Source organism: Helicoverpa zea, chromosome 27, assembly GCF_022581195.2.
Source record: "Helicoverpa zea isolate HzStark_Cry1AcR chromosome 27, ilHelZeax1.1, whole genome shotgun sequence".
Taxonomy (NCBI): domain Eukaryota; kingdom Metazoa; phylum Arthropoda; class Insecta; order Lepidoptera; family Noctuidae; genus Helicoverpa; species Helicoverpa zea.
This window is the reverse complement of record NC_061478.1, coordinates 6,050,945-6,076,995: the sequence shown is the minus strand read 5'-3', so window position 1 is coordinate 6,076,995 and position 26,051 is coordinate 6,050,945. Positions and strand designations below refer to the sequence as shown.

At 38.2% G+C, this 26,051-nt stretch overlaps 1 protein-coding gene across 2 annotated transcripts in view; it reads right to left on the bottom strand.

The window, feature by feature from the left end:
- Positions 1–1,441: 1,441 nt before the first annotated feature.
- The window catches only part of LOC124643296 (R3H domain-containing protein 2-like), a 51,508-nt gene continuing 26,898 nt past the window's right edge, over positions 1,442–26,051 (bottom strand). The window contains exons 6-32 of one of the 2 annotated variants that reach the window (XM_047182221.1): positions 25,840–25,928; positions 25,373–25,442; positions 25,222–25,289; positions 24,316–24,445; positions 23,107–23,237; positions 22,540–22,642; positions 21,805–21,934; positions 21,001–21,087; positions 20,298–20,427; positions 19,455–19,553; positions 18,007–18,137; positions 17,344–17,454; positions 16,767–16,830; positions 16,327–16,424; positions 15,316–15,672; positions 14,640–14,742; positions 13,821–13,900; positions 13,260–13,362; positions 12,589–12,679; positions 11,299–11,401; positions 10,118–10,249; positions 9,412–9,597; positions 8,573–8,712; positions 7,800–7,885; positions 6,445–6,632; positions 5,312–5,360; positions 1,442–4,852 (exon numbers count right to left, since the gene is read on the bottom strand). In XM_047182221.1, coding sequence (XP_047038177.1) covers positions 4,800–4,852; positions 5,312–5,360; positions 6,445–6,632; positions 7,800–7,885; positions 8,573–8,712; positions 9,412–9,597; positions 10,118–10,249; positions 11,299–11,401; positions 12,589–12,679; positions 13,260–13,362; positions 13,821–13,900; positions 14,640–14,742; positions 15,316–15,672; positions 16,327–16,424; positions 16,767–16,830; positions 17,344–17,454; positions 18,007–18,137; positions 19,455–19,553; positions 20,298–20,427; positions 21,001–21,087; positions 21,805–21,934; positions 22,540–22,642; positions 23,107–23,237; positions 24,316–24,445; positions 25,222–25,289; positions 25,373–25,442; positions 25,840–25,928 — 3,112 coding nt within the window. In that variant the 3' untranslated portion in view covers positions 1,442–4,799. The remainder of the gene's footprint in view (positions 4,853–5,311; positions 5,361–6,444; positions 6,633–7,799; positions 7,886–8,572; positions 8,713–9,411; positions 9,598–10,117; positions 10,250–11,298; positions 11,402–12,588; positions 12,680–13,259; positions 13,363–13,820; positions 13,901–14,639; positions 14,743–15,315; positions 15,673–16,326; positions 16,425–16,766; positions 16,831–17,343; positions 17,455–18,006; positions 18,138–19,454; positions 19,554–20,297; positions 20,428–21,000; positions 21,088–21,804; positions 21,935–22,539; positions 22,643–23,106; positions 23,238–24,315; positions 24,446–25,221; positions 25,290–25,372; positions 25,443–25,839; positions 25,929–26,051) is intronic. The other variant, XM_047182222.1, reaches the window with a different exon arrangement.

Below are 26,051 nucleotides of genomic sequence, written 5' to 3'. Positions count from 1 at the left end.
ATATAGCCTATGTTACTCGTGGATAATGTAGCTTTCGAATGGTGAAAGAATTTTTAAAAACGGTCCAGTAGTTTTTGAGCCTATTCATTAGAACCAACCAAACAAACAAACACAAAGTTTTCCTCTTTATAATATTAGTATAGATGAAGGGTATTTGCATGACGGATATCTGAGTAGGCAGACAATTGTATGTAGTGAGATGATGTATAACTAGTCGAGTACCTATGTAGTGAGACCATATTTTTATTTTTTTAACCATGTAAGAAAATAAATATATATTCCATTTCAACAAATCTTGTTTGACTGTATGTTAAAATTTACACTAACTACACTACTGCAAAACACCCCATTTACTAGTAATATTGAAGTTGGATAACATGACAATTTTATAAATATGTACCTACCTATCTGATGATGGAAACCCTGAGAAATCGAGGGCAACTTTCTAAAATTGTAGGCATACGTAGGGTAAAAACTTGACACTAAGGCGTATGTCTGATAACATTATGCAATCGTGAAGGTTTGGAGCTGACCTGATGATGAAGACCAGAGAAGTTCGAGGGAACTTGAACAATAAATGTGTAAACTACCTCGTGTTTGGGCTTATTTTGTTCGTATCAACGAGACCTTTGCAACAGTGAAGGTTTGAAGCTGACCTGATGATGGAGACCAGCGAAGGTCGAGGGAACTCGACAATTGAATATGTAAACTGCCTCGAGTTTGGGCTTATATTGTTCGTATTGATGAGAACTTTCCACTTATGCGGATAGTGACAACTATGCTTGTCACTGAAAAGCTAAAAATAAAAAACTTTTTACAAAAAAATAAAACCGACTCCCAAAAACACTGAAAAGCAAAAAAAAAAACTATTCTTAGGTGCATCGGCCTAGAAGTCGGTGGCGAAATAAACTTAGTTACATCCATTAGACACTGACTTTTCGGCCGATGCACCTAAGAATAGTTTTTTTTTTGCTTTTCAGTGTTTTTGGGAGTCGGTTTTATTTTTTTGTAAAAAGTTTTTTTTTACTATTGAAAACTTAATAAGGTCCTAGTTTCGAGTTCTGAAAAATAAATGCAATTAGTAATTTTCAAGTGGCGGCATAAACTAGCAACGCCATCTGTCGATAATTACCAAGACTATTTCTCAACCGTTTTTAGTAAAGCTATTCGCCAATAGATGGCAGCACATAAAATATATCCAAATGCCGCTAAGTGTCGCTATTAGCAGTTCTAATTGTAGTTAAGTTTTACGCCAATAGATGGCGCTGTACCATACATACAATTTTTCATCTTGGTTCTTTCAAAATCCTGATTCTATATTTGTGTGTAAAATCCTCTCTTGAGTATTTCTAGGTACTATTAATTCAAATCGGTTGAGTCTTTACATTCATAACGTTTTTAATTGGATTAATCACAAGGTTGAAAATAAAACTCAATAATATATAGGCTAAAATCTTTATTATTAACAATAATATACTCTACATGTTACAATAAACTTTCTTATAAATAGCGTCCTACTGTCCGTGACGTTTGAGACAAACCGTCTCTATGGTATCCGTAGATGACGTTACAATTTTTTTACACAGATCATTTGTGACATTTCAATCAAAATCATCTTTATTTAGCAGCAAGTTTTAATAATTCTATATTTTAACGGCCAGTTTCTTCATCAAAAGTAAAAGTTAAAGTAATGTCTAAAGTAAAAGTAACGGTCAAATTCGTTTTTCAAGGCTAAAATGACAGCAAAACTAATAGAAAAATTGAATTTGACCTTTACTTTTACTTTAGACATTACTTTGACTTTTACTTTGGCTTTAACTTTTGATGAAGAAACTGGCTGTAAGAGAATAAAATAATTTTGGTTGTAGTTAAATCATATGAAATACTATTAATCAATCAATATATAATTTTGTTATGTCATGCAGTTATAAGGCCCGAGCGCCCATTGAAGACACTACGTCAAGGCAACAAAAACCTTATTAATATCGAAATAAAATTGATTATTCAATTTATTTCTATACCAATAAGTTTACGGATATTATTCAGTGGGCTGAGACGAGATGTTTGAAGAAAGAAATTCTGTTGATTGTTTAAAAACTCCGCTCTGGACCTTATGACACAAGAAGTAAAATATGATAACCAAAGTTATAATATTATTAAAAATCGCTACAAAATCACAGTAATTTCCATCAATCAAACAGTATTTATTTTTGGTGAAATACCAATACTCATGTGAATACGAATTTTCTGTATTTTTTTATTTAGTCAAAACACTTCTAGACATCTTGTTAGACTGGAAGCCGACCCCAACATAGTTGAGAAAAGGCTCGGCAGATGATGATATTACTGAATTGTTTAGTTCAACTTTTATACAGGGAACAGTTTTATTTTTCAAAGATTTTATATCATGCAAAAATCTGATGTACATAAATATTAAGTTCCAAATACTCAGTCAAATAAATAATATAAAAATATACGTCAGCGTTGCATATACTTTTGTATTATTTACTCAAGTTTAAACCTTTAAAGCTGACATATTGCAGTTTAGATTTTTTGACAAAATACCATCCATCTTTTGAGTCGGTTAATAGTGTGTTTTTAATCATGTTCAATCAATTTTGGTGAAACTATAGATCAGTAGGTAAGCAGAGTTAAACGTCGGTTTTTCATAAAACAACTATATACTTTGAAAATTGAACATGAAAATTCCTAGTATATATGTAGTTGTTTTAAGAAATGTCTTGAACTTGGGCCTTTTAGTGATCAATTATTTTGTTTATTTCACAAAAGTAAGTTTTCCATTGCTCTGATAATTTCAAATAGGTTTTTTTTACAGTGTCAGTAAAGTTTGTTTAGAGCAATTTTGCTATTGTCTCCACTTTAATGTTTACCAAATAAACATTTTTAGTTCTCGCCAAATAGCTCTGCCAGTCTGAAGTTAGCCATATGATGCCTTATTTATTGTAAAATCAATATTAGCTAACTTCAGATTGTCAAAGTTATGTGAAAACTGTAGAGTTGGGTATGTTCTTAACAGTTACTTAAAAACTATTATTACATTGAATGATGTGGGATTGCATCTTGTGAATATTATATTACAATATGAAGTTTTAGAATTTCAAATAGTACGAAAAAATAATATGGTTATTATCAAATAACTTAACCATTCTGAAAACAGCTATTTATCGTCTAATGCTTGCCCAGTAGTGCTTTAGAAAATGGGTAGTTATAAGTTTGACCGCTAGATATTATTTGTAGCACTATAGCTCCTAAAAGGATGGATTCGATGCCAGTTATTTGATCAAAATCGACTTGATATTTTACGTTATTGCCTATTTTTCGTACATTTCGACTATCTTGAAGGCACTAAGCAACTTTGGGATGGTAGAACTATTTGAGGAGACCTGTACATTTTTTTCTTTTGAACTTCAAATATTTATTTCACAAAACTCAATCCTACACCGGTATTAACTAAAAAAACAGAGAGAGAATGGTAGTTTTTAAACTAAATAGATAGAGATAGAACTTAAAATAAATTAAGCCTAACTTAGTCAAAGGATATTGCGCAGTTTTTACAAAAAAAACTTCAAAAATAAAACAAAGTTCTATAACGATTAATCTATGATTGTTTTTAATTAAAAAAATGACTAGATCCGGTTTGTGTGAGATCTTCCGACTACGTAAGATTCCTTTGACTTTTTTGGGGGGTAGGCAGAAATGTAGCGTATACATGGTGTTGTTTTTGTAACTCGTATATTCTTTCAAATCGTTTGTTATTTATTAATTTAGTATTAGATTGCGCTTTGTAAAACACTGGTACTCAGCTGTATTCGGTTAGACTGGAAGCCGACCCCAACATAGTTGGGAAAAGGCTCGGCAGATGATGATGTTACAGAATTGTTTAGTTCGACTTTTATAGAGGAAACAATTTTTCAGCAAAAAATATTCTTATTCTTTATTGCACACTGAACAGTAAATACATACGGGCTCCAGACAGTTATGTGTTATGAAATTATTTATTTTTCAAAGACTTTATATCATGCTTAAATCTGATGTAAAAGCAATTATTAAGTTAAAAAAGTCAAGTAAATTACATAAAAATATACGTCAGCATTACATATATTTTAATTTTATTTATTTAACTTTAAACTGTATTTCCTACTATTCAAAGGTTTATTTACAAAATGGCTGTCACCTTGATGTTTTCTTACAGCCTAAAATAGATGTTAACACTCACTAGATGTTAAAACTCGTCTCTAACTATGGTAAGCACAACCATGTATTTATTAATGTTTATTTTTTATTTATTAAAAATACCACAACCTTCATGTAAGCGTACATTTTTTACAATCGTTTTGGTATGCAACCATTTTGTAAACACCTCTTATAAAGTTTGTGTTGTTGCAACAGCCTGTATAATAAGTACCTACTATTGTTGTTTTACTAAATATTGTGAACTTTTTTGAAGCACGCTGTATAGTTCATTTTTCATTTTATAAACACCATGTATTATTAGAGTTACATTCTCAATTAGATTTCAGTAAATTCTGGGCTATTTGATAACTTGCATTTTTGTAACACCTTGTATATTATACAGCATGTTCAAAAAATTACAACTGCCTATTTTGTGAACACCATGTACACAAACTTTTATTTAAAACAAAAATCTACAATTCTGCCTCACCACATGACTATACGATGTATGTATATCTGTATATACATAATATGTATAATTGTATATACATGTATGTATATTATGTATATTTGTTTAATGTATATTATTGCTTGTAAGTCTGTTTCTAACGACGTTGGTTCCGGTTATCCGGGTGTGGACGCCGCGGGTTATTTAAAACTGGAAATATAGAAAAAATGATTATTATACTGTTTAAAGTTTGTGTGTATGTTTGTTGCGACTTCATGTATAAACTGGTAAATGGATTTTGATTAAACTTGGCATAGCTTGAACGTCAGAATAACATATAAAGTATGTTTTATCCAATTACCAGTAATTACACTAATATTATAAATGCGAAGTTTGTGTTTGTTTTTTTTTAATATTTATTTTCAAGTACAAACAGCTATATACGAAAGGTTTTTGAAGGACACACTCACTGCTGAACGGCTTCTGTTAAAATTTGGCAGTAAAATGCCTTCTAATAAATATTATAAAAGAACTGTTTAACGGTTGATGAAATTCTGTCAGTAATATAGCTTAATCATCACCTCATAATGTAATAATGATGATGATGATTTTATAAAGTGTGTATTTTGGAGATAACGTATAAAAATGCTGAATGAGTTAACTATTTACCTGGATGTACTGGTCCCGGAGAACGTCGGCACCACGTTCCTGGTGACACCTGGAGATAAGGAAATGAGGAATTTATGAAATCATAGCCCAAATATTTTATAAATAAACATGTTTTAGGAAGAAAGAGTTAAATGCTAAATACATTTTCAGCCGAGCTTAAAATTTGATTTATAGTATACTAGCTTATTTTACCCGGGACTCGTAGGAACTACTCAGAAAACACGGATAAAAAATTGCCTTATAGCCTTTCGTTATAAATAGGCTATCCAAAACTAGAACTTTTCAAATAGGTCCAGTAGTTATAAGCTATCTAACATTGTACTTTTTTAACCCTTAGATCAATATTATTTTAGTATTCCGGCTGGTGATCGGCCGGCCGGAATCTTCTATTTACTACAAAAATACTTCACTCACCTGTCTAAACAAATAAGGCTGTCGATAAACGGGCACATTGACCCGGTTCCTCGCGTCGAACCGCTCCGGCTGATGATCAGCCGGCCAGTATCTTTAATTTATTACAAAAATACTTTACTCACCTGTCTAAACAAATAAGGCTGTCGATACACAGACACATTAACCCAGTCCCTCGCGTCGAACCGCTCCGGCTGATGATCGGCCGGCCAGAATCTTTTACTTATTATAAAAATATTTCACTCACCTGTCCAAACAAATAAGGTTATCGATACACAGGCACGTTGACCCGGTTCCTCGCGTCGAATCACTCCGGCTGGTGATCGGCCGACCAGCATCTTTTATTTATTACAAAAATCTACACTCACCTGTCTAAACAAATAAGGCTGTCGATACACAGACACGTTAACCCAGTCCCTCGCGTCGAACCGCTCCGGCTGATGATCGGCCGGCCAGAATCTTTTACTTATTATAAAAATATTTCACTCACCTGTCCAAACAAATAAGGCTGTCGATACACAGGCACGTTGACCCGGTTCCTCGCGTCGAATCACTCCGGCTGGTGATCGGCCGACCAGCATCTTTTATTTATTACAAAAATCTACACTCACCTGTCTAAACAAATAAGGCTGTCGATACACGGGCACGTTGACCCGGTACCTCGCGTCGAACCGCTCCGGCTGATGATCAGCCTGCCGGAATCTACAAAAATCTCCACTAACCTGTCTAAACAAATAAGGCTGTCGATACACGGGCACATTGACCCGGTTCCGCGCGTCGAACCGTTCCGGCTGATGATCGGCCGGGCGGTTGTCCTTGTCCGGCTTATTGTCGTCGCGGTCGCGGCGCCGGTAGTCCGGTCTGTCCGGTTTGTGGTCTGCGCGGGGATAGTCGCGACGGTTGTCTTGATCTGTGGGGAATATTAGAAAAAACTAATTGAGAAATTCGTTTTTTGGGTAGTCGGTTACAAATGAGGGTGTTTGTGTGACGATTTTTCTATGAAGTCATGTTATTTCAGTGTTGGGTACTTTGCGTTTAAGGTGATTGAATAATGTCTACATGTGTTGCTCGCCTTTTGTAGTTTTTGACGTTCAAAAAGTGCTTTGAACGAATAAATAATTTTGAGTTTCAAATGCAACGACGGGAGCTTTTTTTTATTAGATATAAGGCGTAATCTTTTATTTATTTATTGCAAAATGTATACAGTTACAAAATGCATAGTTATCCTAGGTCACATTACCCTGTTAGGGCGGGCGCAGCAAATTAACTTAAAACTAGATAAGTGGGTACCAGTAGTGGATGTTATCATCTAATATTTTTTTGTCTTTCTTTAACTCCGAACTGCCTTCAGTTTATAATACTTCAAATCGGTCAAACAAATTCTTCAGCTATACAGGGTGGCCCATCCATAGGCGTCCAAAAGAAAAATTTAGAACCTCTATGCTATGGGGTATCCGAATCACCCCCATGTATGTTCAGCGATTTTTTGTAGTTTAGGAGCTAGAATTGTTTTTAATTTTTTTCCGTAATTTTCATTTCAACATTGTTTTTTCTATTTTACCTTTTTTTCCTAACGTTTACAGATGTTTTTTTTTGTAATTAATCATCGTGATAATAGCTTACACCTGAAAAAAGCAGTTTGGCTAAACATTCTAGAACTTACATAAAATTTTATGTGAAGTTCAAAATTACTGTTGGAGTTCAGTAGCCTAATATGTTAAGGGCTTAAAAAAACTAATAAGGGGTTTCTAATTTTGAACTCCAGATAAAATTTTATTTAAGTTCTAGAATGTTTAGCCAAACTGCTTTTTTTCAGGTGTTAGCTACTATCATGATGATTAATTACACAAAAAAAAACATCTGTAAACGTTAGGAAAAAAAGATAAAATAGAAAAAACAATGTTGAAATGAAAATTACGGAAAAAAATTAAAAACAATTCTAGCTCCTAAACTACAAAAAGCGTTGAACATACATGGGGGTGATTCGGATACCCCATAGCATAGAGCTTCTAAATTTTTCTTTTGGACGCCTATGGATGGGCCACCCTGTATAATAAAAGTATAAATGATAACTCACATGTATTCTTCGCCTGCATACTCCGGATGGAGTCGACGATGGCACGCGCCGCGGACGTCAGGTGCCTGTCGTCGTTCGTACTGCGACTGCGCAAAACAATTATGGTTTAATATGTATAGTGGTTTTACAAAAATTGTGGTATCTTTGTGAAAACAAAATAAGTCTTGGTGGCCTAGTGTGTAAATTTTATTTATTCCAGGCAACTAAGCATTAACATCTTTTTGGAGGGAACATTAATTAACATCTTGAGAAAACCTGGACTGTAACGGCTGAAATCAAAAATCCGTGAATTATATTATCTGCGGGTTATGTGCTCATGACGCTATGGATCCGACGCAATTCTCAATATGCACTGACCAGCTGGGCTATATTTCTGAACTCTGGGCACAATATATTTTGGTGCTGGTACAAACTAGTTCCACATGGAAACCTACTAATATAATAGACTACAGTAGACGTACCCCATAACCCTGGCACTGAAGTTGTTAACAGGACAGTTCCCGAGCAGGCATCCGCGTGTTTATCTGTTGTATAGTGATCGGCACGAATCTTGAGCTCTGACCTATGTACATCTGCGCAGAAGTGATTTATTAGCAAAGAAAAGGCTATGACGCGATGCACTGCGGGCCAATCACCGCTTTAGCCCGCCCCCGCGCCTCACTTCACACCACAAAAGGGACCCAATAAATTACTTCTGCGCAGGTGAAGGTCAGAGCTCAAGATTCGTGCCGATAACTATATCTACAGTAAATAATAGACTGCAGTAGACGTACCCCATAACCCTGGCACTGAAGCTGTTGACAGGACAGTTCCCGAGCAGGCCGCTGCCGCTGTTGCGTCGGCGCCACTCGTCGCGTCGCTTGTCTCTGTCGCGGGTGTTCATTTGCGCCATTTGTGTTTTTATTTGTTGTATCTGTAAAACAAAATATTTATAAAAAGGGCTTTATTTTCCAGTTAGTAATTTTATAGGTATAGGACGACCAAAAAAACGATGTATGAATTGTATAGGAGACGATATACCTGGCAAGAACATTCATTGCGAGGTAGCGATCACATCCCCGATAAAGAAAAAAAAATACAAACTCAAAATCATTTCTTCAAACTTGGCCGCAAAACTACACTTTTTGAACGTCAAATTTGACAAAAGAAAGCCCCCAAAACACCCACTCTTTACCACATCCTATGAATTATTCCTGGGAAGAAGTGGCACAACAAACTCCGTAGCGACACATCGGAAAAATCGGACTGCTAGCTCTAAGCTCTGGCAAACAAACTTACTCTTTTTTATTTCATTACTAGAGATTACATACAATTTCTTGAAGATTTATATTCTAGTAACCCCTAATTAATGTTCTTTTATATTATTTTTGTATTTACTATAATTTTTTTAAAGATAAGTCGTTTAAGTATGTATTAAATATAGTGTGTACATATTTGTTTGTTTAAAGAATGTTTTTTTTATCAAATAAAGCTGTAAAAAAAATCGGAATTAAAATAAAGAATTAGGCAGTTCTATCGATCTATTTCAAGTTACAACTACAACTTTTTGATTAGGTTTAACAAGATTTAAAAATAAACTTTGTTTTTAGTAAAAAGTAGTCTTCAAACCCACCTTAGCAGCAATATCATTATGCTGCCTATTCTCCTCGAACCTCTCATCATGAGGAGTGTTCCTTGATGAGCTGGACACCGAGTTCCTCTTGGAAGGTCGGCTCGACAGGTTCGAGGGTCGCTGGTCTACTGGCTTCTCGATCACTGGGTAGACCGGCTGGCATACTTGGTAGGGCTGTTGGATTACCTGCAGAAATAATGTATTTCGGTTTAGAAAATTTTGGCTGTAGGATTTATGTGGTTTTATTGTAACAGCTACATAATTTTTTACACTATTTTATTTACTTAAAATTGTGATAAATGCATTCGAAAAAATGCAGATTTGTAGACTATGTAAAGGGTGTCTTACTATCTTATATCTCCATCACATCATATGGACATGTCGTTCAACGAAAAACAAGTAGTCCTGTATTAATTCATCCGTTGCTACACGATATTTCTGATATGAAATAATTTCTTATAATGACATGAAGTACTCTATTGAAAAATTGTACAATATTGAACTTACCCGTTGTTGCATTCCATCGCAGTGCTGGTACAAAGTAGTCCCCTACATAAACAAGTAGTCCTGTACAGTTACCTGTGGGTAGACGATATTGTAGTGCTGGTAGGAGTGCTGCGGGTACTGCACGATGGGGTACAAGTCCGGTAACATCAGCTTGTGTGCAAGTAGTCCCCTACATAAACAAGTAGTCCTGTACAGTTACCTGTGGGTAGACGATATTGTAGTGCTGGTAGGAGGGCTGCGGGTACTGCACGATGGGGTACAAGTCCGGTAACATCAGTTTGTGTGAAACGCCGTGGGTTGGCATCCCCCAGGGGACTTGTTCTTGGTATTGCTGTGAGAAAAAAATGCATATGAATTAAAATACATACATTAAAAACTTTCAAATACCACATTTATAGTTCCTTCTGTTGTGATGTTTCATAGTGCTGTAACTGCACGGAATTTAATCGATTGTTTTGTAGTATCGAATCGGTTGGCAAAGATAATGGAAATCGGAATTGCCGATTTAAAGATGGCTGCTACTCCTTTCTTGCGTTAATCTCTATTGACACACGTTCCTTTCATGACGCTGGCGTTTTTGACATACTTTAAACTTGTAATTATTTTATGTTTATTAACAACTAGCTTCCGTACGCGGTTTCACCCGCGTCCCGAGATAGCTGTTAGCCGAATGGTGACTAAAACTATCCTAAGTCATTCTCCCGGGTCTAAGCTCAATCCCCTCTCATTTTCAGCTTAATCGGTTCAGCCGTTCACGTGTGATGGCGTGACCAATGTATATCCATCCACAGGATTTATTTTTATACGTATATGTCGGAGACGGTCAATAGTATGGACACTAAACGTCACGCAAGCGCGCCCTCTGGTGGCGTTTCCGGTGAAACAACATTTTGGCGCGCTTGGCGGAGTCGTGGCGGTCAGCGTGGCGTCCGCGGAGCTCAGTCTTGATCGAGTCTTGGTCGAGGCTTCGTCGAGTCTTCGTGGAGTTGTCGCGTTACTGCCTTTCGTTACGTGTAGTGTACCTAGTGTTATTGCCTAGCGTTGTAGTACCTAAACTTATTGTAGTGTCTTATGATTTTTGTATTGTAACGGTTCTTCTAACCTAACAGACAGACTTGTGTTGCTGGGGAGTTTGTTCCGCCACTTCTTCTCCCCAGCCAAAACACATAGGAAGTGGCGAAGGGCGGGCGTTTTGTGGGCTGTCTTTTGTTCTGACTAATTTGAACAAACGTTTGAGTTTTGAGTTTCTTTGAGTTATCTCTTTGCTTGATTATCCTAACTGATGTCGGACGATAGTGCCATCCCGATGACGCCTCCGACATATACAAAAAAAAAGACACAACAACAAGGAGACAATATTTTTAGTGTAGTGTTAATTACCGGGTAAGGCTGTAAATGAGGTTGTGGCATCATAACATTAGGAATCGCGTAGGGTGGCAACACTGGCTGTGGCACTTCCACCGGACCGTATGGTACACTGTAGCTGAAACAAATACATTAAAATTATTGTCAGTAAGTTATTTCTAGAGCTTAAATGACAGCCGGGACCAATTTAACATGTCTAGCCTGTTATATTGGTCCTGGCTGTCATTTGAAGATCTTTGGCAGTCTTTACGCGTAGTTTGAAGCCAAAAAGTGATACCACAAGGTATCTTGTTCCATGGGTAACTGGGTTGAGGAGGTCACATAAGCAGTAGCTCCTTGTGGCAAGTTGAATTTCTAACGAAACATAGATTGGCAAAAGGCTAGGCATATAATGACAGGTTGTTGAGTATTTTTACGGATAAAATCAAATATTAGGGCCTTTTACCGGAAATATCGGTAAAATATAACATTTTAAGTAAAGGGAAGAAGGAAGAATATGCGATGATCAAATCATGTTGGGGTCGGCTTCCAGTCTAACCGGATTCAGCTGAGTACCAGTGCTTTACAAGAAGCGACTGCCTATCTGACCTCCTCAACCCAGTTACCCGGGCAACCCGATACCCCTTTGGTTAGACTGGTGTCAGACTTACTGGCTTCTGACTACCCGTAACGACTGCCAAGGATGTTCAATGACAGACGGGACCTACAGTTTAACGTGCCATCCGAAACACAGTCAATGGTGTCTAAGATATACTTAGAAAGTACATACAAACTTAGAAAAGTTGCATTGGTACTTGGCTGACCTGGGATCGAACCCGCGCCCTCATACTTGAGAGGTTGGTCCTTTACCCACTAGGCCACCACGACTTACTTTACTTAGTTCGGCCATTCAGAGAATGCGTTCCTGACACGTCGCGATTGAACTGACGACGTAATAACATTCATTGATTATTGATATAATAATGTTGTTTTAATGCTCCTCAATTGTTAAAACGGTAAACAACCAGCAAAAATATTTTTATCGTTACTGCAACGCCATTGCAAAGTTACGTCGTCAGTTCAATCGCGACGTGTCAGGAACGCATTCTCTGAATGGCCGAACTATAGGGCCTTTTACCGGAAATATCGGTAAAATATAACATTTTAAGTAAAGGGAAGAAGGAAGAATATGCGATGATCAAACTTTACTTTTCTAACTGATTAATTAAATTTACAATTTGCTGCAAATGTCCCACTTTATTTTAATACTGAAAATAAGAACAATAAAACCATGTATTGAATAAGATAAAGCTAGTAATGTAACACCTGCGTTGCTGATGCTGCAGCGTGTTGGTATCGACGCAGGCGCCGCACGCCGCCGCGGCGTAGTCCACCGCCGCGTACGGGTAGCTCGGGTCTGAAACCAATTACAAATGCAATACATTGTGAGATAATACATACGTACCTATCATTTAATTATCTCTCTGTAATGGTAAAAGGGTTCCTTTTACCTTCTTTCGCGAATAGTAATATGCAAGTTCATAATAATTGTGTTATAGTAATGTAATTTAACAATATTTATTGGAATGTTGATATAATATTGAATCTGTAGTATAGTTCGGCCATTCAGAGAATGCGTTCCTGACACGTCGCGATTGAACTGACGACGTAACTTTGCAATGGCGTTGCAGTTACGATAAAAATATTTTGCTGGTTGTTTACCGTTTTAACAATTGAGGAGCATTAAAACAACATTATTATATCAATAATCAATGAATGTTATTACGTCGTCAGTTCAATCGCGACGTGTCAGGAACGCATTCTCTGAATGGCCGAACTACGACTATAGTAATCGTTTTCAGTTAGACTGCATGCTGAGAATTAGCATAGTTTAAGGAATAAAATAATATATATATTTTTTTGTGCTCCTCGGTCGGCAGCACCGGCGGCACCGGCCCGTACATGTGTAGGGAAATGGCTAGCCAGATGGTACTCACCGATCCTGAAGCCGGTATCGTTGGGCTGGGGGGAGGGGGTGAGCTTGTGCTCCTCGGTCGGCAGCACCGGCGGCACCGGCCCGTACATGTGTAGGGATGGCTCCTGTATAGAAAATAAATAATATAATTTATTTCAAGTCATTCAACTCAATAACAACATACGAATACAACGTGATATTATTATTCCATTTATTCGTTTCAAGACATATTATTTTCATTTTTTTTTTATAAAAAACATTTAAGAAAAAAAAAAGTAGGTGGTCACCGATATCGGGCACAGGGACCAAGGTACAACGTGATATTATTATTTTAGACCAAGAAACAGTTACTCCCTCCAATATAAAGGCTGAAACTTTGTCTAGTAATATGGCCCTCGGTTTATATGACAGTCATTTTTATCTTTTACAAGTGAAAGATCAGTATAGTATACATCAGATTGTCAAAAAAACACAAAATCTAGACCAGAGTTACCCGGCAAAAAATATATTATATTTCTGATATAGTGACACAATAATTCAAGAAGAAATTAATTATAATAAATTTAAGTTAGTGGGTACTTACGACTCTGCACTGGTAAGGATATCCTTGCGCCATGGGAGCTTGATACACCACGTTTGTCATGCTTGGCATAGGCATTGGTCCTGTCATAAAATAAAAACACAATTTAAACGATAAATATGTACTGTTTTTTGTACAGTAAGAATATTTTTTTGAGGGCACGTTAAACCGTTGGGCCTCGGCTGTCATTTGAACATCTTTGGCAGTCGTTGCGCGTAGTCAGAAGCCAGTAAGTCTGACACCAGTCTTAGGGTGCTTACATAAAGAAACAGGTTGCCGGTACAGACAAACCTGTACGGGTAGGTACCGATCAGTGCAGGTATAATATTTCAATACAATCCTATTCACTCATAAAGAAACAGGTTGTTTACCTGTTTCAACTTACCTGTTTCTTTATGTCAACAGTTAAGCACCCTTACAAAGGGTTATCGGGTTGCCCGGGTAACTGTTTTAATCGATATGATTAAGTATAATAATTTAGATTTATTAAAAATAAGAAAACAAATTTTCTTGGTCTTTAATATCTATCTGTCATCTTTTGTAATTCTTTTATAATTAAAAGATATTAAAGACCGGCCTCGGGATGTTCTCCCATCCGATTATTATCGGCCACGGCGGCTGTTTGTTGCGGTGTGTGTTCTCATGTAAGGAGATCAGCCAACTGCGCAGGACATATTATAGTGCACAAGCATTTGCTTGGACTGCGGTGCACTCACTATTCCTTCACTCTCATAGCGCGATGGGACGACAATCCGACAATCTCCCGGAACACTGGAACTAACTCCTCCCTTCTTCTAAGTCAGTTAATAAATAAATACTCACGTAAATTAGGATCTTGTATCGGCAACGGAGCCACTTTGGGCATCACCTGCATCGACGCGTCGTGTGGCACGAACTGCTGAGCTAATTGCGGTGGCGATGTTACCTGGGGATTAGGCAAGTGGTTATTGTGGTGATTTGGTTATTATTATTTTATTTTTCTTATTTATTCTCGCTCTCGTATCACTGATTACTGAATGCACTTGCTACATCATTGACATTTAAGTACAAAAAAAAAACATGATACCCACACTTGACACAAGCATATTACTAAGTATGTATTTTTTTGTATTCTACAAATAATCTATCTTTTACGAGCTTCCATCACGACGCACGAAAAACCGTTGGTGGAGCTATCTTATTATAGAAAAATACCTTCATTTTACTTATTTTATTCAAGTTTATTGTCAGCAAAACACAGAAAATCTTTATTTATCTATAGTATCCCGTAATGCAGTTTGACAATAGGTACCTACATAAAATGCTGCGACAGAAATACTTTTACGGTGAGTTTCACCATTTAACAATAACGAAAATCAATAAGTTGTCAAATCTTCGATTCGATCAACCAATAGGCGACAATTTCACGAATGGTTTGGTTATCGTTATATAGTAAGACTTAAAGTTAACGTCGTTTAAGTATTTCGGAGTTAAAAAGTTAGAAACTTCAACTACTTACCTCTTCCGTCCTATATCCTTGATTATACTGTTGATATCCCATCTCTTGTCCCTCATTGGTCACTTTAGCCGCTCTGTTATTCAAACCGTTATTTCCAGCGTTCTGATTGGTCGATTCAAAAGTCCTCGTCTCAAACGGCTTGTGATTGGCTGGCGGCTCGTAGGCTGGCGTCTGATTGGTCGACTCAAATGTCCTTGTCTCAAACGGCTTGTGATTGGCGGGCGCTTCGTAAGCTGGCGTCTGATTGGTCGGCTCGTATTGTTCCGGTGTTTGATTGGTTGGTTCGAATTCTGGTTGTGTTTCTTGTGTTTCGGTTGGTTTCGTTTCGAATGGGCTTTGTGGTTTTGTGTTTGTTTCCTGTAAAGAAATAAATATCATGAAGCGGTATAATATCGGGCAACAAAAAAACATCGGTTTGTTCATTGCTTATAACTTGATCACATGTCAGTTTATGGTTTTTCAGTTTCGTATTTTTTAAAATATATTTTTCTATTTACTAGCTGTTTCCCGCTGTTAGACTCGCTTCCCGAGGAAACTCCTCCCCGTATCAGGATAGAATACAACCTTGTTACCCGAGGATAGTGTACCTTCCAAATAGTGAAAGAATTTTTCAAATCGTCCACTAGTTTCGGAGCCAAACAAACTGAAAACTTCTCTATACTTAAGTTTTGATTATATTAGGTCGGTTTATATATTTATTATTATTTTCTATGTCTCTACCAGACCTCGGGACTATAGAGTCCCGGATTTTTGGGAGGCGAACGTGGGGCCGAAGCCAACACGCTGAAGCCCTTTTGAGACAACTTTAGGTCGGCAATACACGGACCGCTTGAAGCAGTCAGGGGCGACAGCTTCAAGCTGCCACTGCACAGTGAACTGCAGAGTTCTATGAACGCTCATAAACGAACCGCTCGAGCAGTTGAAACTGATTCGGGCCCCTGACTGCTTCAAGCGGACCGTGTATTGCTGGCCTTAGTCAGCTCTGTTTGTCAATAGTTATGTATAACATACCTTGTCATTATTATTATTCTTAAGATGACAGGCGTCGTGTCTCCGACACTCGCAGCAACACTTGTTGCGACACTCCTCGCTTGGTTGACACTCGCACTCTGACACAAGAAACAAATTAACATTACATAGCTGCCTTCTGAAGGTAAAAAATTGCCTTGAATGACATTTCTGAGTATTGTGAAGTACTTAAATTGTAGCTAATTTTGAACTAACGACAACAAGAAGAGTAAATAATATCTTCGGAATTGTAAAGTTTTGGCGGGAAATTAACAAATATGTTGTATTGTTTGTAGTGGTAAGTTATGTACAAAACCATACATGGCAAAAAAAATATAAAATAGATTTTCAGAACCGAGTTTTCAATATTAAGAGTATTTTTTTGTTTTTTTTTTATATTTACTGCATTTTATTGGTCTAGTGATGTGTATAAATAAGCTTACCGTTGTCGATAAACGAGTGCTGTTTCTCCAATCTGCCGCGACGTTTCTCGATATTCGGATCCAACTGTGAAAAAGACAAAGTATGTATATTTAGTTTTATTACCAACGATCAGGATGATCATATTATGCGTTCTTCGCGTTAACATGTTTTCTTTAATAGTTCTAACTTTGCACTATCACTCTTAACAAACTGGCAAAAAAATCTTCGTATGTTACCACGTAAATATTTCTTATATATTAATTAAATAACTGTTTATTATGAATTAAAATGTAAGAAGTTTATTCATTTACAATTTCTACTGAAAGTTTACCCAAATAAAATAGTAGTTTTCACACATTTTTTTTAATGTTTTCCCGCGGTTTCACCCGCGTCCTGTGGGAGCTACTGCCCGCACCGGGATAAAATATAGCCTATGTTACTCGCAGATAATATATGGTGAAAGAATATTTAAAATCAGTCCAGTAGTTATTAAGTTTATCCATTACAAACAAACAAACAAAGTTTTCCTCTTTACAATATTAGTATAGAAGTATAGATAAACAACTTAATATTTAATTAGAACTATACAACACTAACTTGTTGATTTTGTTCATCATTTTGCACGGCAGCCGGGTCGTACAAAACGGGCGGATTCGCCGGATCGAACTGGTACACTGTACCATCTGGGTTTGTTAGCGGACGGCCGGTCTGAAACAAACAATATATAAATTACATCTTTAAATATTAGTTAGAATATGCATCCTGGAAGTGAAGGTCTAAAACATAGTGGGGGCCATTACGGGCGGTCAGACGTCAGTAAGTCTGACAACGAGTCTTACCAAGGGGTATTGGGTTGGGTAACCGGGTTGTGGAGGTCAGACAGTCAGTCGCACTTTGTTATACACTGGTACTCAGCTGCATCCAGTTAGACTGGAAGCCGACCCCAACATAGTTGGCTAGTTCGATGAGTAACCTTGCTGCGGTAGCTCCGTGGATGAGAGACCATCTTGTCATGACGAGTTCTTCCGTGTTTCGGAAGACACGATAAACTGTAGGTCCCGGCTGTCATTCGAACATCTTTGGCAGTCGTTACGCGTGGTCAGCATCCAGTAGGCTTGACAACCAATCTTACCTAGGGTTTATTAGGTTGTCCAGCTTAAGGAGGTCAGACAAGCACTCAGCTGCAATATTATTTGTCCGCCACACCGGCGGGGACGCTAGCTAGGAGGTCAGTGAGGCACTCGGCTGCAATATATTTACCATGGGGTGTATGAGCAGCGCCCCGGCCGGCACGGCGGCCATGTCCGTGACGCACCACACGACGCCCGTGTCCGGTACACCGGCGGGGATGCTGGATGCTGTGCTGCAAGCTGGTTCGGGGCTTGCACCTCCTGGTAAAGAGTCATGATCATTATCATCACCCTTATAATCCTATTGCAGGGCACATGCCTTCTCTGACACAGATCAGGACGCAGGAAAATTTTGTATGTAAAAACAAGAGCGTCCTAGCCGACTGTCACCGTTTACTAGCCAACCACGGCGGCTGTTCTCATATGAGGAGATCATGCACATCTGTCGCGCTAAATTCTTAGGAGATTTAGAGCGTTATGACATCTCCGCTAGTCATTTTGTTTTCCGCGGTATAGACATACTTATTCGTGGTTGAATTGAGTTCCTCCACAATCTGGGAAGCCGGTTAAAATAAATCTAACTAAAATTGGTTCATCAGTTCTGTGTCCAATATTTTTTGGTAACCTAGAAACGGACTACATAATTAGAATCACTATTATTTAACCCTGGCTTCACGCCTATCTTTATAAATAAAAATTAATGCCACCTTTCGTTGTAATTTTACAGCTCAAGAATAGGCCCTCCAAACGAAATGTACAAGGGTTTGTTCGGACTATTTAGTAAATGGTTTATGTGAAGTTTGCACAAAATCGATCGAGCGTTCTTCATTTATCGATACGAAATGGTGGATTTTAAACGTAGCAAAGCACGTGTAGCGGATCGCTAGTATATCATAAAATATACCCAAATAATTCAACAGTAAAGGTACAGTTACACATGCTAGTTAGTAGCATGCTTTTTAGTATGCTCATTAGCATACTTGTTTCGAGCATGCTCTGCACTTGTCTACATTTGCTAGCTATAAGCATGCTAGTTTTGAGTATGCTTCTGAAAGAGTATGCTCAAAGCAAACACTCCGGTACACATGACATTTTATAGCGTGCTTACTGTCAGTTCAAACAAAACCATTCAAAGTTTTTGTATTCTGGTATGCGCTGATTCCATAGGCATTCATTGTTCCGATATAAAATCACAAATTTCAACGTTTTTTCATCGCCCCAGCGACATTTTTAGCGCGAAATTGTGCACGCGCACCTGCTGCTGACGACTGATCGATACTAGCATGCTCAATAAGCAAATCTGTTCACACACGCTATAAGCACGCCCCCTTCCACCCACGCTGCAGGTAGCATGCCCAATAATCGCACGACAGTCGATTTTCGAGCAAACTCGAAACTAGCAAGCTCATTATTAGCAATGTTTCGACACACATACCACTAAGCAGCAATTGCTCAAAAGTAGCATGCTTTCGTGCTACTAACTAGCATGTGTAACTGTACCTTTAAATATGAAAACGATCATAACAGAAATTTTAGACACAAATAGTCTATAGACAAAATGCTCTATGGTAGACTCACCAGTGGGTGAAGGTGTGATGGAGTCAGTGCTGCGAAGACTGAGGGTCTTATACCCTGAACTAGATGGCGAGAGACGCCAACTGCTGGATGCTAGGTCACCTGGGTAAAAGTATTTACAAAATTACTACATGATGTTGGATTTATTTTTCTGAGAAAGTCGAGAATAATTAAGTTGTTATGTGCAACTGAAGTCTTAAGAGACTGCGGATTGTCCGAAAGAGATACCGCGGCCCTGGTACATAAAAGGCCTACGACGGAACACGACGGATTTTAGTCACTAAGAGTCTGACACTCCCTCACCGCTGCTAACCCACAGCGGGAGGAGTCATTTGATAATTTTTGACGTCGTTAAAAAAAAAGTCTTAAGGGACATACTTCCTGCATCTGAAAAAAATATGCCTATGTCCTTAGCCAGATTTTAGGCCATCTGTGCAACAAATTTCATTTTGAATAATAAATATATCCAGTATTATAGGCGTGAAGCGCGACAGACAAACTGACAATAAAGTAAAGATTAATAATATTGGCTAATTTAATATTGGCATCTTGGATTTAGACAATTAAATAGAATGTGAAAATAACTTAAATATAAACATACTAGAGTTATATTGTGAAAATTAATTAAAATTCATTCACTGATTCTTTGACTGATTTAAGAAATTTACTACTATATAGTTGGTAATTTTAAGTTTGCAAATGTAATAATTATGCAGATTTTATCAACATAAATGATGGTTTAATTTAAACAAACCAAAAAAATAAAAAGGTTCGGGAGATGATGATGACGGTTTGATTTCAACAGCATCACCATTTTGAAGGTTACCGACGGGATCTAAGACTTACCCTGCCTGCTCAACAGCCTCGGCGGCTGCGGTTCAGCGGCAGCATACCCTCCGAAGCTGTGACTCTTGGAGACAGGACCTCTAGGTCCTCGCCAGCCGGTACCAGGACCGGTACCTTCTAGAGATTGTACCTGAGAAGTATTAGAAGAAGGTATTATTCTCCCGTATATATGTACACGCCTTATGTACAACACTTATGTACCACCTTTATTTACTACTCTTATGTACTCCCCTTATGTACTACCTTTATTTACTACTCTTATTAACTCCCCTTATGTACTACTTGCATTTACTACACTTATGTACTCCCTTTATTTACTACGCTTATGTACTCCCCTTATTTATTATCGTTATTTACTACTCTTATATATTCCCTTTATTTACTACTGTTATGTACTCCCCTTATGTACTACCTTTATTTACTACTCTTATTAACTCCCCTTATGTACTACTCTTACGTACTCCCCTTATGTACCACTCTTATGTACTCCCCTTATATCCAATCCTTATGTACTACCCTTGTGTAGTACCCCTATGTTCTAGCCTTATGTACCCCCTTTCATACTTCCCTTATGTACTCCATAAAACAATCCGACAATACATTAAACTTCTCTTTTTTCTACGTATTCTCAGTCTACATACAAAAAATAATTTTAGATGGTTCCTGAGACTAACGGTCGGAGATTATGTATGTGAAAATATACCTTTAATAGTTTATTTCTGCCTCCTTCAGGAGTGAGGAGTTTGATAGGTCCTCCCGAAGTTAGCCACGGCCACTGCGCTTCATCTTGCTGCAAAAAAATAAAACCATAAATAAAAGCAATATTAACCGTTTTTTTGTTGCGAGAAGAACATAGTCGTGGTGGCCTAGTGGGTAAAGAACCAACCTCAACCTCAAGTATGAGGGTTCGATTCCAGGTCAGGCAAGTACCAATGCAACTTTTCTAAGTTTGTATGTATTTTCGTAGTATATCTTAGACATCAATGACTGTGTTTCGGATGGTACGTAAAAGTATATGTCTTGGGTGTCATTTAACACCCTAGGCAGTCTTTACGGGTAGTCAGAAGCCAGTAAGTCTGACACCAGTCCAACCAACGGGTATTGGGTTGCCTGGGTAACTGGGTTGAGGAGGTCAGATAGGGCAGTCGCTCCTTGTAAAGTGCTGGTACTCAGCTACATCCGGTTAGACTGGAAGCCGACTCCAACATAGTTGGGAAAAAGGCCCGGAGGATGATGACCAGTCGAATATAAAACCAAACTCACTGAGCTGAATATCCTGCGTCGTACCCGCTCGTAGTCCCTCTCCCTCTGTTCCAGGGACTTGCTCCTGTTGCTGGCGAGGGATCCTGTGCCCGGCTCGTCCAACGAGTGTGTGATATACTCACTGAGCTGAATATCCTGCGTCGTACCCGCTCTAGGTCCCTCTCCCTCTGTTCCAGGGACTTGCTCCTGTTGCTGGCGAGGGATCCTGTGCCCGGCTCGTCCAACGAGTGTGTGATATACTCACTGAGCTGAATATCCTGCGTCGTACCCGCTCGTAGTCCCTCTCCCTCTGTTCCAGGGACTTGCTCCTGTTGCTGGCGAGGGAGCCTGTGCCGGGCTCGTCCAATGAGTGTGTGTCGCGTTTTAGTATAGACCTGGGAAATTAGAGACATATTAATTATTGCCAGTCCTTCCAGGTTTCTAGTCTTATCGGTTTGTAGTGTAGGGTCTGTTCACACAGACCGGCTCGGAGAGCATGCAATCGAAGCCAAAAGTCTGCTAGACCGAGAAAAAGTACGCGATCGGATCCGGTCGGCTCCTCTTATTATTTCACACCAAGCGCCTTCGAGCATTCTTAATAACAAAAGTCATGAAGAATGCTCGAAGGCGCAGTGCACATGCAAAAGTAAACCTTACTACAAATACTAAGAACTCGGTTTTCAACGTGTTAAGAATTTGCTCTCCTCTCCGAGCCGGTCTGTGTCAACGGACCCTAAATATTAACACAGTTACAGAAACACAAAAAATACGGCACAGCTGCAAACGCTGGACTCTAGAGTGACGTAGGTACCCTAAAAGAATGGAAAAATATATATTAAAAAAAAAGGTTTGATACTCGTTTTTAGTTTTAACAAAATTTATACGTATAAAAGTTAGTTTCCACCCGCGGTGTCATCTGCTTCCCGGTTTTTGCGCCATTCTAGACTTACTAACATATATATTTTTAGAAAATTAGTTTAGATAAACAAGTAGTACTAACTTGGCATGCGTATGATCTGGCTGGTGGCGCTGAGGACTGGGCGGGAACGTGGTAGTACACCACTCCTTGAAGCTCGTGCATGGAATACGACCACCTGATGTGCCTGAGATAAACAAATTTATATAGAATAGATCATAAGTTACTCTTTTCTGATGTATAGGAAATTATAAATGGAATATAGAAGTTATTAATTACTGAAAAATATGCAAATAAAGGTGAGTTGTGCGACAACCCGCCATGGTCAACGGTTTGACGGCTAGTTTAGCGGGTGTCTGCGGTTTCACCCGTATGTCGGGGAACTTCTTCTCGTACCCAGATAAAATATAGCACATGCCATCTAGGTATACTGTAGCTTCCCATCGGTGAAATAATTTTACAAATCAGTTCAGCAGTATTCCAAAAACATTATTATTGTGTAAATAAAACCGCTTTCGGTAGGACAGAATGTCAGAATTCTTTCCAAATATAAAAGGAAGCAGATTCTTCTAAAGGTAAAAATGCTACCAAAATTCAGCCTAAAGGTAACAACTATATTATTCACCGAACTATATTTCTACATTCACTTACCACTTTTGGACACCATGACGGAGGTCTTGTTGGTCATGTCGAGATGATGCGAGAGCTGGAACAGCGCCGCGCAGCGGTGCACCAGCATGCGTCCGTATGACGTCATCACCGGGAACCGCACTATGCAGCGGCTGGAAGGCATGACACTAGTGTCATTATCATTAATTTAAGCTAGAACCTAGCTCTTGTCGGTGCAGCTCCTTCCACTTACACCTATCTAGCGCCAACTCCTGAACTTCCTTATACGTCACAAACTTCACCTTTTCTTTAATTTGCTTGATGTAGCTGTACCTTGGACGACCGATTCCTCTCTTTCCTTCGACCTTCCCTTCCACGATGTTTTTGACAAAATCGTCGTGACGTATAAGGTGTCCCATCATTTTTCCTCTCCTGTTCTCTATATTTTGCGATGGTTGTATCATCGTTCCTATTATTTTTAGTACTAGTGTAAGATGGCGAAATCAGAAAGAAACAAAAATCTAATCAAAATCGTTTTTCCTTCAAACTTTGTGTACGAAAAGTTCTTGGGTATCAATTTATTGGGTAAATTGGGTAAATCAGATAATTTACACCTATTTTTTAATGCAATTTGAGAAGATTTTCTTAAAGAAATATGTCGTTTATTTTCCAAAACTTTGTGTAAGGAATTCTTGGGAACCAATCAATTGAAGCATCAAAATAAAATCCTTAATTAATAAAAATTGTAATAGCTGAAAATCTCCGTAGGGTAGATTTTTTAAATGACATGACGACTTTCTTTATTGATCATAAAAAGTTTTGTGATCAATAAAGAAAGTCGTAAAGAGTCCCAAAACAGTTTTTGATGAATGCCAAACCAAGTAGACACAGAAAGAACAACCCGAAATCTGTTTGTAGTCAGTGTTACACCCCTGTACCTGGGAGGGCACGTGTCTCCAGCGTCCCCGAATGCTACTCAGTGGCAGAAAACTTTCACGAAGCAGCCCGGAGCCTGGAAGTTGGTGATTGATACACCCGTGCATCGGAGAGCACGTAAACGTCGGTCCTTTTTGTAATCTCTCTCCGGTGGTGTCGGATTGCCGTCCCATCGCGCCATTATGAGAGTGAAGTAATAGTGAGTGCGCCTTGTGCACTATAATATGTCCTGCGCAGCTGGCTGGTCTCCTTACATGAGAACAGCCGCCGTAGCCGATCATCGGCTCATCAGCACCTGGTATTGGATCCACTCACCCGGTATCATTGACCAACGCGTGCAGTTCTCTCTCGATCTTCAAGAGCGCCATTCTATCGCGAACGTTCTTGTTCAGCGTATCTTTGATAAACGCCACTAATTCAGGACCTGTTGGCTCGTAGCGGTCATCTGAAAAATGTTAGCAAAATTCAAAAACGTTTATTTAAATCAATACAAAAGACAGCCCCCGAAACCATTCACCACTTCCTATGTGTTTTAGCTTGGAAGAACTGGCGATATTATTAAGTAGTCTAGTGTGCCTGCGGTTCGATTCGAAGTCAGGCAAGTACCAATAAAGTAAGTTCTCTTATTTTAAATACTTTCGAACTTTATCTTAGACACCAATAACTAAATAAAAGTAAAAGAAAACTTCTTGAGAAAGCCTGATTTTAAAAGGTTTTTAAAATATCGCGATTTCGTATTTGGTATCGCGTGTCAGTAAGATTGTTTATTAATATCAACTCTGCACACACGCGTGGTAATGAAAGCTAATGAGGGTATTCTCTCCTTTTTCTGCCACTGGGAGGCGCCACGTACGCGTCTGGTCCAAACAGCTGTCAAATAGAATTGTATGATTTAGTTTTTTATTTACTCAACCGCAATTGTTAAACAATAATGCACTGCTTTAATTATACAATATAAATCACTAAAATCGTTCACGGTTCATGGTAAAGATAAGCACTTTGACGGGTACCTGGACCTGACGACTCAGTGCTGCCACCTCGTGGACGCCATTTTAGAAAACCCTTATACCTCAATTTTTGATTGAGATACAAACTTCTAGACGCTCAAATTTATACGTGTCATATATCACAAGGGATCATAAGTTCATGATTATTTCGAACGAATTACGAATAGAGAATTTATTTATTAATTTTTAGGACTTATTTTTAATTTTAACTTACCTGAATCATTTCTAGTTAACGGTGTATTCTTTGGTCTCTCTTTACGCTCTGGGCATCTGCAAATGAAACTAATTATTATTTCATGTCTTTTTACTACACCTCAAAAAAAAAATATATTATAATCTAATAGTTTCACACTAGTCCCACTTACCTACAATAATAAGTTTGGTCGTCAACATCGAGACTGCTCGATTTTCTTATTGTATCATTGTTAGATGCACCTGAAAGTTTTTTATTATTGATTCTACATTATACTTAAATTTTTGTACTATTCCTCACAGGACTTTTTTTATTCGACTTTAAAAAAGGAGGTTCTCAATTTGGCCTGTTGAACATGTTTATCTCTATATTATGTCTATATTTTTGCGCGATTATCTCGTTTAGCTGAATCGATTTTGATGCGGTTTTCATCATAGCATTTTTAAGACTTAAGAAAAGGTTTTAGGTATATCATCAAAGTCGATTTTTGTTTTCAAGGGGTATTGGTTTCCTTGCTAACTGGGTTGAGGAGGTCAGATAGGCAGTCGCTCCTTGTGGCACACTGACTGGAAGTCGACCTCAACATATTTGGGAAAAGGCTAGACAGATGATATTGAAGTCAGTTTTATTTTCTCTCACCATTATCATCGGAGCAGTCAGCACAGTCGTCCGGGCACACGATGCCGGAGTCCTGCTTCGATGCGCAGTAATGGCGTCGACGACGACCCCTATCATACGAAAAAAAAGCATATTTTAATGCAAAAACAAAAAAAAAAAGAATATTATACAGTATTAATTATTGTACATATTGTTTATGTAGATATAATATACAGTACGCAGCTACTTTCTTT